Source organism: Amphiura filiformis, chromosome 20, assembly GCF_039555335.1.
Source record: "Amphiura filiformis chromosome 20, Afil_fr2py, whole genome shotgun sequence".
Lineage (NCBI taxonomy): Eukaryota > Metazoa > Echinodermata > Ophiuroidea > Amphilepidida > Amphiuridae > Amphiura > Amphiura filiformis.
In genome coordinates, this window is record NC_092647.1 from 37,467,105 (window position 1) to 37,479,309 (window position 12,205).

Consider the following 12,205-nt stretch of genomic DNA (forward strand, 5'->3'; position numbering starts at 1 on the left):
TAGGTCTAGATCAGAAGTGCTTTAGTTGATCAAAATCAAATTATCCGCTTGTTTCAGTAGAATTCCTCATTAAGCACCTAAAATTCATGTCCAAGAACTCACTCCGGATCAAGACATAACATTGATGATTTCCTCAATCAAGTTAATCGATCCAATGTAATTTCAATACAATTAGTAGTCACAGCATACAAATAACATCAAAATTGAACTTGCAATAAAATGTATAAATTGCATGAAATATTTAATGGTGTTCACGTCTCCTCCGATCAATTTTCACTGATAGGTCCAAGGGCGGGTCCCGGTAAAAGCACCTTGATGCGATATAGTTTTGTTGTTATTCCAAAACGCCTTCAGGTATGAGCGCATATAACAAAACAGAATTGACCAACCAAGTAACTTGAGCTTCTTGACACTTCTTAAACACACACAAATGTAGCACAGATACAAGTTCAAAACATGTGTATTAAGGAAAGGACTGATTTTCCACACTATCAGGACAATGAAATTAATTTTGGTCAATTTTCCGGTGACAACGCCCGAATATATTAAACGCTTCCACGTAAAAGTTCGTAAACAAGTAAGGGTGTCCCCATTACCGCATGGATTTTGCATGTCACCATATGCCTTGGACCAGACTTTTGATGACCAACCTGTTTTTGTACAATTTATTCTTCTTTTAAAATAATACACTCTACTTGAACATGTTCGATTTTAATATAGGCCAAAAAGTATTTAAATTTGAGCCAAAAAGAGTTTGAAAAAAGGCACATAGTCGTACCTGAAGTTGCAGACATACAGTTCTACATACAGCGCGTCCGCTCTTGCTTAATGGCTCAAGGTTCTAAGTTCCCCTGAACACTAAAACTAAAATAAACATCAGTTGGTTTTTTTCTTAAATGAAATTTAATAAATTGGTACTGTACCCTATTTGTTTTACGCACCTGGTCCAATTTACAGTGTCAGACAACAGAGTTAATATGATGAAACTTTATAAAAATTCCAAACACAAAACATTTTCGACAATCGACATCATTCACAAAAGGTTAGAAAAGATTGGCAGAAAACGTTTAAATGTCGTCTTATATAAAGGGTATAAAGGGTCTAAAACGTTTTCATAACATTCAAAAATATTTTGAGATAACTTACTGCAAATATTCTATCATAATGTTTTTTAAGTGTTGACAGAATAATTGGCAAACAATGTTTGCAAAAATATTTTACAATAATATTTGGAAAACATTTTAAAATATTTTTGTAGTGTGTTTTCATACAAAACGTTTTCTTGACCTAATTATATAACCCGACAATTAATGCTATTGAAACATTTTTAACAAAACCAAACATCCAAAATATAACCTGATAAAAACCTTTAAAAACGATTTGTGATTGCTGGGGCTAAGAAGGATACGAATCTGTAAGTCATAGACAAGTAATGTATTTTTCCCTGAAGTTTCGTCTTAAAAATGAAAAATAAATAAATAAATAAATAAAGTTATTTATGTTCAGGAGGATTTTGTGATCCTAGCATCCTCTTTTTATTACATTTATCAATAGATATCCCCGGAAAAAGGCTTATTTCCAAAATTTCAGTTAATTCCGATTTTGCGTTATAGCGAGTAATGCATGATTATGTGTATATAGGCCTATTAACGTACGTACTGCTCCATAGGTCACTCTTGTAAATTCGTTCCGGTAGCTTCCGGTATACCAGAACGAAATTCAAATTTGACGATATTTTTGCTAAACGAATTAATCTGCAAGAAATTTTTGGTACATAAACATTATGTAGCCAGAGGTTTCCAGTGGTATAAAAATCGCAACTTTTTTGGAGAAAATTGGGGGATGAGGCTGTGGATCACGAAATGGCCTTTTATATGAAGGGGGACTAAGGCATAGCAAAAGAATGTGGAAACATCTTATTACATTTAAGTATATAATTTCGAGGGCTTAGAGCAAGAACTAACTATATCCACAATTACATGTTACTCAATTCGGCAACAAATGGACGGTTAATAATATAATGTAAGAATTAACCATCCATTTGTTGCCGAAATGAGTAGGCCTAACATGTAATTGTGGACATAGCTAGTTCTTGATCTAAGCCCTCGATTTGTTCTCCAATTGAGTATGACATTTATTTTTTGATAAATGTGACTCATGTATAGATTTACCTCAAGAACCACAAATGACAGTGAGGTCAGAGATGTATTGCCCCTTTAAAAATAAAAAATGCATGGTCTAGGCCTATTGTAACTTCAAAGCGTTTATAACTTGGTGGCTAATTGCCAATCCGGTATCAAACCGATATGCTTCAGTATGTCTGACCCGCAAAAAACAAAAGCTGCAGTCACATAATTATGTTAAAAGTGTCGCCAACCTGACATGGAACCACATACCGTTCTGGTACGTGGTGGAAAACTAGGCATATAAAGTATGCACAAAAAGTAACGCAGCTGTCACAATACGCTATAGCTTCAGAACTGATACTAATAATTGTTTTCACAATATTTCTACATAAAAAGAAGGATGATTTATTTACGCGCATTTTGATACCGGTACCCTATTTGTCCAATTTTGTTCATTATTATGTTTTCAGGGTTATTAGGAGTTTAAAACCTAATAATGATAATATTGGGTGGCTTATTTCGCATGATACCATAACATATCGGATTCGTCATACAAATATCGAACTCGCCGTTGGCTCGTCCGATATTTTTATTACTCATCCGATATGTTATGGTATCATGCTCAGCCATCCAATATTATATCAATATTAACAACACAGTAGTGTTTTGAAAGTAAAATACCCGAATTTAAAAGTTGCAGCTATTTGTATTGATTTGAAGTCAGGCGAAGATAATTGAGGGTTATACGTGTTACAATGCTTGTGTAATAACCATTGATCGCTGTAAACTGCAACTTTTAAACTCAGGTATGTTTACTTAACGACATTTGACAAATTGGGTATCAAAATGCGCGTAAATAAGTCATCCTTCTCTCTATGTTGAAATATTGTGAAAACAATGAAGCTATAGGTGTATTTATAACAGCTGCGTTACTTTTTGTGCAGACTTTACATTAAAAGCCATTCAGTCGTGACCTTTTCGGTCAACCTTATAGCCAATAGCTGCCAATATTCAGTTTACTTAAACTGAAAAAAGTATTGTCATTGAAACACATTATAAATCAAATTTTAATGTTATATAATATTTATTATAACATGTATTAATTCCGGGATTAATTCATTGTTGCGAGTCCACATTAAAATACAAGGAACAAACCAAAAAGTTTGACGACGTCTGATGATTATTTCGTTAGGAAGTGGACTCCCTAACTGAAGTGTAAAATATTAAAAATGTCAACCGGAAAGATCAACTTCGATCAATAATTTGACTAGTTTTGTTACAAATGTAATCAACTTTTTGACCCGCTCCTCCCTAACGAATAGACCTAATTTACAGGATTTTATTCGTTAACACATAGGACGTCATCAAACTTTTCCTAAGAGCAAGATTAATGTTTTAAGGGCTTACGGAACATAACATTTTGCCTCGTCTCTCAAGGGGCTATTTTTTTGTTTTTTTTTTTTTTTTTAGAAGTGGTTTGTTTTTCGCATCGACACACTTTCAATATATGTACTTTGTGCAAGTTGTTTTTCATTTGAATCTGTAGTACGCCTTGCACTCTTCTAAGGATCAACGGAGTCATAACGCTAAACACACCAAAGCTCATAGCCAAGAAAATGTATAAGATCGACAATGGTATTTAATGTCATTTCAGGCTTATTAACATCACCACGCATACATGTAGTGCAATAAATAAGTATACAATTTTATTGTAAACATTGTTGCTCGGTGAGATGGTGCAAAAATCACTCAAATCTGGGAATACAATAGGAGTGTTTTTATAAAGCAAGAAAGTGTTTTTTTAAATGCTGATCTTGTCTTGCTTATTAAGTGTTGATTATGATACATGTATCATTATCAAGAATACTAATAGAACCACAATTTACCTGATATGTCTATTTAATTTCACAAAGATAATGTTCATACCTTGTGCAATTATTTAACCATATTTTCAATATTTGTGTGAAAAGGACTGTTAAATTACTGGTTGACAGAAATGAATATGATGCGTGAAAATTGTGGAAGAAGCCAAGAAAACGCAATTCTTTTTCTTTACAAAGGGGAAGCCAAACAAATGGGCATCCAGGGCTTGTTTTCTAGTTCGGCGTAAGTTTCATACATTGCAGACCCTTCTTATATGTAAATAAAGGAAGGAGTAGGAATTAAATTAATATACAATGTTGTACCGGCATGCAACATATTTTCAACACAAATTACTAGAAGTATAAAATGTAATGGTACACATACTTTAAACTGGGGTGGGTGTGGGTAGGGAAAACCCACAAACGACCAGAATAGCCCCGGAAAGACCCCCCCTTTTTGTATTTTACAGCTCCGAAAGACCCCCTAAATTTGACCAAAATAGAGCTCTGAAAGACCCTTGATTTTGATAATTTAAACTCTAAAAGACATCTAAATTGCTCATTCCTCACATTTCTGTTTTTTTCAGGTGATTTTCAACCAGAAAGTCACAAAGATGCTTGATTAAAAATTTGTGATATGCCCCCTGGACTTTTAAAAGAACATTTGATAGTAATTCAAACCTGATAGTTTATTTCTACAAAACTGACAAAAGGTAACAGCTATATATAATATGTTCCTTTGAAATTCCTGTTTTACATTAAGGAACTACCATAGTCTTATAGACCCTATTGAATACTACTTCACTCATCCTCATTTAAATAAAATTCTGCCCTCCATAAGGTAATACAATCAAATAGGTGATTGTGGAATCAAACTAGAGATCTGTCCCACTGTCACAATAGAACCAACATGTCTGTCATTTGCTTCATTTCAATACCAATTGAGTTTATTCGATAGGGTCTATATATACATTGTGTTTAAGCTCTCCACAAAAAGGGGGAATCTTGTAAAATAATACCCCCATCATACTACCGTACAGTACAAGCATGTTTTATTTTATTTGCTTTTTTAATGAGCATACTGCCATATGCAAGGTTGTTATCAAGTCAGTGCTAAAAGAAACATATCACATGTATTGATGAGATTTATACATTGTACAACAACTAAACAGATTTGAGATTTCTCATATTTATAGTCACTGAGTAACAAAGCATCACACTAATCTTCCTTTTGTAGGTACTCAATATGGATGGAGGTCTTGGCCATACTGTGACATTTTCTTGCTATTCTCTTTGGTCCTTGAACACAACTCTCCCATTGCAGAGTCTCTCGAGGCCTTTGACTTGATTGATCTCTTTTTCCAGTGCTTTGTTTCAAAATATACAAGTCTTATGATACAATCATTACACAGTGTCAAGTGTCACAGGTCTCCTTTGTCACATCTTCATTGGCTCGTCCACTTTGTGACCCTGCTTTTCAAGTTCAGCTCTGAAAAACAAAACAAAAAAACACAACAACATGTTTTAGCAATGTAATTTGGCAGTAGATATGATGTTGCTATTTGAGGGTATCGGGATCCAAAGAACTGATGAGCCATGAAATTTGTGATAAAAATGAATATATTTGACATTTTTTGAAAAAGCCGTCAATCATATGATTTTTTCCCCAAAACACCAAAAAAATACAGGTCTTTTGGGGAAAAATGTATATCTTCAATATGAAAGGTTAAAATTTTCAGTTGATGGTTGGCTTTTCTACCTGGCTTTTTACCTGGTTTACCTAATTTTTTTCGTAAGGGCCATTTATTAGAGACAAATTTACCTATGTTATAATAGGGTCCAGAGACATTCTAGTAGCTTTTCTTTTCTCATGCAGTAAATGTATTGCAAGTTTACACAGGACTTCAAATCCTCAAGCTATTTCACTGTATCAACGTCTATCAGTCACTACTGGTACCCTTTAGCAAATTGAAAATACCCTGGTGGGCGCTTATTGGGGTATGGGCGCTTATTGGAATGAATACGGTACATATCATTAGATTTATAAAGTTGACTTAGAAAGTTTGAGGACTGTTAAATATCAAAAATATCAAATTTTAATAATTTACCATAAAATTACATTATATCGCGCATTTCAAAAAATCAAACTTATTTGATAATTCAGAATGCATTTGATGTCTGATGGGCTCTCAGGTCCCACAAAAATGACGGTGCAAACATTGCTATCCGATGCCTTACGACATTTTCTGCTATTTAGTTGTTAAACTCACTTGAGTTGATTTGAGAAGTCATCCTCTACATTATCATCATCCCAATTGTCTTCCCATACGTTTGTGTCTGTTGGGTCTTCCTCACCACCTTCCCATTCTGCAATACATAAAAAACACATAAAAATAAATAAAAAATTAGAATTTAGTACTACAGTTACATGCATAATTGTGGTAAGACTGAGTGAGATCATGTGCAGCACCAGCAATTTCATTAACCTGAATTTCCGGAAGACTGTTACAAATTATAGCGTGCATGACTTGAAAAAGTGGTGAATTTAGGAATCTCATTCCCAGGAAATGTTAGTGTTTGGAGGGAAATTCTATTTTGGTATTTGGAGGGAAAATTTGTCTTTTTTGTGTATAAAAACATGCTATAAATTGTGGGAAATTTACAGTTCCCGGGAAATTTACAGTTCCCAGGAAATTAACATTTTTTCAAGCCCCTGCGTGTCGGACTCATGAAAATATTCTCTTGCGGCTTTGGTTATCGCCTTTTATTTTATTATGAATTATTATTCATTAATGTATTATTGTAATGTTATCATTGATTTCAAGGTTAGCAACTATTTTAGGCTGATGCGATTTAGTAGTTCACAGCATCTTGCGAATGGTACTGAGCAAAAAAATGGCAAAAATTGCATTGATCATTTCATAGCGAGTATTGTAGAATTCAAATATCACAGATATAGTAGTCCTGTGGTTCTTGAGTCATGTTGTAAAGAGGGCTGAAACACAAAACTTTTATAAAACGTACATAACTCATTTTCAAGCACATATGATATATGATAAGTACATATGATTTGTTGAATAAACTATTGCGTAACACCAAGGTGTTATTTTTCAATAATAATTGATTAAGGGGTACTACACCCTGGCCAATTTTGTGCCTATTTTTGCATTTTTCTCAAAAATTATAGCACATTGGTGACAAGTAAGATATGTATATTATAGGGGCAAGGACTATAGGCCTAACTACTGTACTGAAAATTCAGCAACTCAAAGCAAGTAGTTATTGATTTATTGATCAAATATTGGTTTTCCCTCATTTTTTACTGTAACTCCACAACTGTTGTCTGTGCTGAAATAAAATTTCCAGTGCAGTACCGGTACTTGTCACTCCTTGCCCCTATAATATTCATATCTTATTTGTCTCCAATGCGCTATAATTTTTGAGAAAAATGCAAAAATAGGTACAAAATTGGGCAGGGGTGTAGTACCCCCCTTAAGATAATGAAAATCAAATTTTTTTGGCTGCTTCGACCAACAATACAAAGGAAGGTTTTTATTTCAAATTCTAATTGTGACCCGCAGGTCAAATTGCTAGAATTATACATTAAACACACCTAAACAGACACAATGCAATTTGCAGGCAGCAGCTTAAACAGCGCCAACATTGCAACATTGAAACAAACAACTATACAAACATCCAATCCAACCCAACCACATCCCCCCAAGTAGGCAATGAGGATAAAGTGCCTTGCCCAAGGACACAACACGTTGGCACGAGCGGGGCTCGAACTCACAACCTATGTATTATGAGTCGGGCGCCTTATCCACTCGGCCACACGTGCTCCAATACATCGTGTACCCTTAAATAAATTTCTTTCACATTCGAGGCTAGAGACAATCAAAATCTAGTCTGATTCGCTGAAGCATGAGTTCGTAAAGCAATGGAGCATGAGTTCGTAAAGCAATGGAAGTTCAGAAGTAAACACAGCTGATAATATAAATGGGTGATCGAATCAAAAATGTTGCTGAAATTGCACTTCCAACACAATTTTGGACAGTTCAAAAATAGGTTATCTTTACTGAAAAGACAGTGTACATGTCAGCCCTCGAATTGACTCACATTCACACACATAAATATTCAACTTTTTTAAAATGCATCATTTAAAAACCAAAACAGCATAGTCTCATGATAGAGCAGCTTTTCTTTATGGAACTGCTATCAAAATCCCTCAGAAATTCCATGTGCGATTATCTCATCACAAAAATAAATCATATATTTGGGTCAAGTGAAGTATAGACAACATATTTATGTCTACAGGTTTCCTTGAAAAATCTGTTCTTTTATAATACTCCATGTAAATTCTATGTAGGTATGCCAGGCAAACCTTAGTTAACATCTTACTATCATCGTCGTATCACGCGACCTGTGCGTGATAACCACCAAGTACCGGCAGTGTTTGCACAGTATAGAGCAGAAGCAGAAACACATAATTTGCTAGTCAGCGAAATACGCCGACAATGTCAATGCATATTTACAAAGAACTGGCCGGTCAAGGAAACCTACATAAATATGTTTTCTATACTTCACTTGACCAAATACATGTATATGATTTTTTATGGTGATAAGACAATCGCACGTGTATGGAATTTTAGTGGGATTTTGATAGCAGTTCCATTAAAAAAAGCTGAGCACTACCATAAATCATAATGAGACTAAGATCTAGAACCACTCTCGTCAACTTCCACCAGTATAGTCCCTGACTCTTCGGGAGTGATATCTACAAGGTACAAGAAACACCCCGAAATGCCGTTTTGGGGAATTTTGCTAGCTGAATCTTTTTGATGAAAGTCAATCTTTGACAAGATGTAACTTTGCTACGGAAAGTGCTATGAAAAAAAAGGTTTTCAGTTTTGGCTTTGTTTACTCAAGGCGAGGGCTTTAATTTGATATAAAATGATGCAGTTTGATGACAAATTTGAATTCACCTAGCATACCTACTATATGTATGGCCATGCCCACGTGTTTTGAGTGGGAAGATTTTTCGGTACCGTACCCAAAATTTCCATTTTGAATCCCTAATTTTGAATACAAATTACTACACCCCTGTGGTAAATTTGTCACTACTTTTGTATTTTTCTCAAAAAGTAATAACACGCTGGTTACAAAAGTTATGTATATTCAGGCCTTATATTAAGTATGCCTGGACCAGGAGCTAAAATGAGCCCCTGGTCCCAAAGATGGCTCCTGGTCCTATAGTTTGTAGTGTAAAATATTGGATACACCAGGAGCCAAAAATGGGTAACCATGGGGTAAAAAGAGCCTGGGTGCCTGGTTAATATAAGCCTTGTGTATATTATTGGGGCAAGGAATCCAATTACTGCACTGAAATTTCAGTGACTCAAGACAAGCGGTTCAATATATGATAGGAAATGAGGTACATCCTAGCGGTAGGCCTACCTTATTTCTTATCATAAATAACGAACCGCTTGTCTTGGGTCACTAAAATTCCAGTGTAGTAACTGAATTCCTTGCCCCTATAATATACATAACTTTTGTTACCACTGTGTTATTAGTTTTTGAGAAAAATGCAAAAAATGGGCACTAAATTTATCGAGGGGTGTAATTCTTAAAATTGTTTGTAGGTAACTAAACCCGTATCGTACAAGAAAAGTATATATATTTCCTGACAGGAAATTAAACAGGAAATCCAAAAAAGATATTTGTTTTCCAGTAGGAAGAATGATTGGTTAGCGAGGTAGTGGACTTTGAATAGCAACATTTTCCATTAGGCCAAGGAAAGTCGATTTTGAGTTTCCCGTCACCCGCCCTCACTTCATTTTCTGACCCTCACTTGAATTCATTATTGTGATTTTCCAAAAATACCAATAAAAACTGGTTATATTTGCCCAAAAAATTGTGGAAATCAAAACATACATTTTGCTGTCAACCTTGCAGACTCTTTGTAATATAGGCCCTACTGTACTTTTGAATCTCATTTGGGCTAAACATCCATCTTCAAGTGAGTGAACAGCAAATAACAACACATTTTACATGCGTGTTGGTCATATAATGAAAGGCAGACAAATAATGAATAATGAAAAAGTTACCTCACTTGTTTTCAGATATTAATTATGTGACGGGAAACTCAAAATTGACTGAAAATATGTTTGTATTGAGTGAAAAGTGACCATAATAATTCGCTGAAACAAAAGAGTTTCAGCCTTAGTACACAGCAAGCGGATCCAGGGGGGTGCTTTGGTGGCTGCAGCACCCGGGTATGAATCGCAAAAAAAAAGAAAAGAAAGAAAGAAAGAAAGAAAGAAAGAGAGAGAAAGAAAGAAAGGAAAAAGTATGCACCAAATCGCGCGAATTGAGTTCAGAAATGCAAAATTTCCCTAGGCAGGGGATGCAGCCCCTTCCAACACCCTGGACCCCAGATTGGTCACTTACTTTACAGCAGGCGCGATTTGAAGCGGGCCCTCTTCCCACAAAAAAGGAAATGAGAGAAGAGAAGCGAAAGGGGGAAAAGCGAAAAAAAAGGAGAAAAAGAAAATGGAGAAAAGGAGGAGAGAAAAGGTTAACTTGCACGTAATTGAGTTATAATTGAGGTTCATGCCTAAAAAACCGCAGAGTCGGGTCGATTGGAAGTAGGCCCTATAATATGGGCCAGCAATTTTAGGCATTGCTTGAAGGCGGGACCTCGCATCAAAAGCATTTGAAAATTACTGCGGACCCGAGGGCCTATCACATTTTGTCACCAAAGTCACTACAATAATAGGAAAAACTTCATGGACGGGCCGTCATTCACAAATTTTCGGCTTTTTCAAATTAAAATATTTTACACAATAATAATACCAAAATGGTCCACCAAATCACTTCAATTAGGTATTCAGTTTGCAAAATTTTCCAACTTCTGAGGGGAATATCCCCCTCAGACACCCCCCTCACGTACTGGATAAATAAGTGGCCATTTTCATTTCTGCTCATTTATGTTTAAAACAATTTATAGGCCTACAACAATAGGGAAGCGAAAGGCTTCATGGCCCGTCATATCACACATTTTCGGCTTTTTCAAACTTAAATTGTACACACCAATAATGCCAAAATGGTCCACCAAATCGCTTCAAGGAGGTCTTCATTTTGCAAAATTTCCAACTTCAGAGGGGGACACATCCCTCAGACACCCCCTCGTAGTGCATAATAAGTGGCCATTTCGCTTCTGCTTTCAAAATTAATTTGTTTTAAAACAATATATAGGCCTATAACAATAGAGGAAACTTGTCCACGAAAGGCTTCATGTCCCATCATTTCACAAATTTTAGGCTTTTTCAACATGCTCAAACAAAATTTACACACTCTATAGTGACAAAATGGTCCACCAAAGGCTTCAATTAGGTCTTCATTTTTCAAAAATTTCTTACTTCTGAGGGGGCCACATCCCCCCTCAGACATCCCCCTGCGTCGCGCAAGCGCGACGCGATGCCCTCTTCGCGCCCATTTTTAGTTACTTGTTTGTGATTTTTTAAAGCACCCCGGGGGGAAGCAGTCCTGGATCCGCCCTTGGTACACAGCTCACTGTGTACAAGTAGACACACCATAAATGGTCCACATTCACGCATTAAAGTTAATCATAATATTGATACAATAAACAATGCACGATCAGTGTTCCGTCTTCCGAATTCGTCAGGTTTCATGCATGACGATGCAATACAATAATGGAAATAACGTCCTAAAAATACGATACCTATCGTGAGCGATTTTAAAACACTATTAGCAATATCAGTGAAATCACAGCTTTATTATCAGAAGTGTTTTTTGATATCTTCTGTAGGGAACTCCTCAAATTCGTCGTCTTCTTCGAGTAACCCGAGATCGACTTTCTTCTCTTGCTTCTTGTCAGCCATTTTTGATAAACTCGAACAATAATAATTTAATAAATAAAATTAAATAGTAAAATTTAAAATAGTTTTTATCATCATTTAATTGTAAAATATATTTTTAACATAAAATATATTTTTAAATAAATATTTCTACTTTTAAATTGATATTATTATATTAAACATTGACTTGAGAAGTTAAAATACTGAAAGAGTATCACATGTGCACAGGGGTACCACTCTTATTTTAAAATGGGAGAAACTATATGCGGCTAAGTTTGTAGTTTACAATATAAAAAGTGAATTATCTTGTTTGTTTGCAGAAAAAAATAATATGATT

The 12,205-nt window shown here is 35.2% G+C and overlaps 1 protein-coding gene across 1 annotated transcript; it reads right to left on the bottom strand.

The window, feature by feature from the left end:
• Positions 1-3,191: 3,191 nt before the first annotated feature.
• LOC140142797 (26S proteasome complex subunit SEM1-like) lies at positions 3,192-11,897 on the bottom strand. Its single transcript, XM_072164801.1, has 3 exons — positions 11,810-11,897; positions 6,259-6,354; positions 3,192-5,477 (listed from the first exon to the last, which is right to left on the bottom strand). Exons 1-3 carry the CDS (start codon positions 11,890-11,892, stop codon positions 5,426-5,428), a joined length of 231 nt encoding a protein of 76 aa, XP_072020902.1. The 5' UTR covers positions 11,893-11,897; the 3' UTR covers positions 3,192-5,425.
• Between the last annotated feature and the right edge of the window lie 308 nt (positions 11,898-12,205).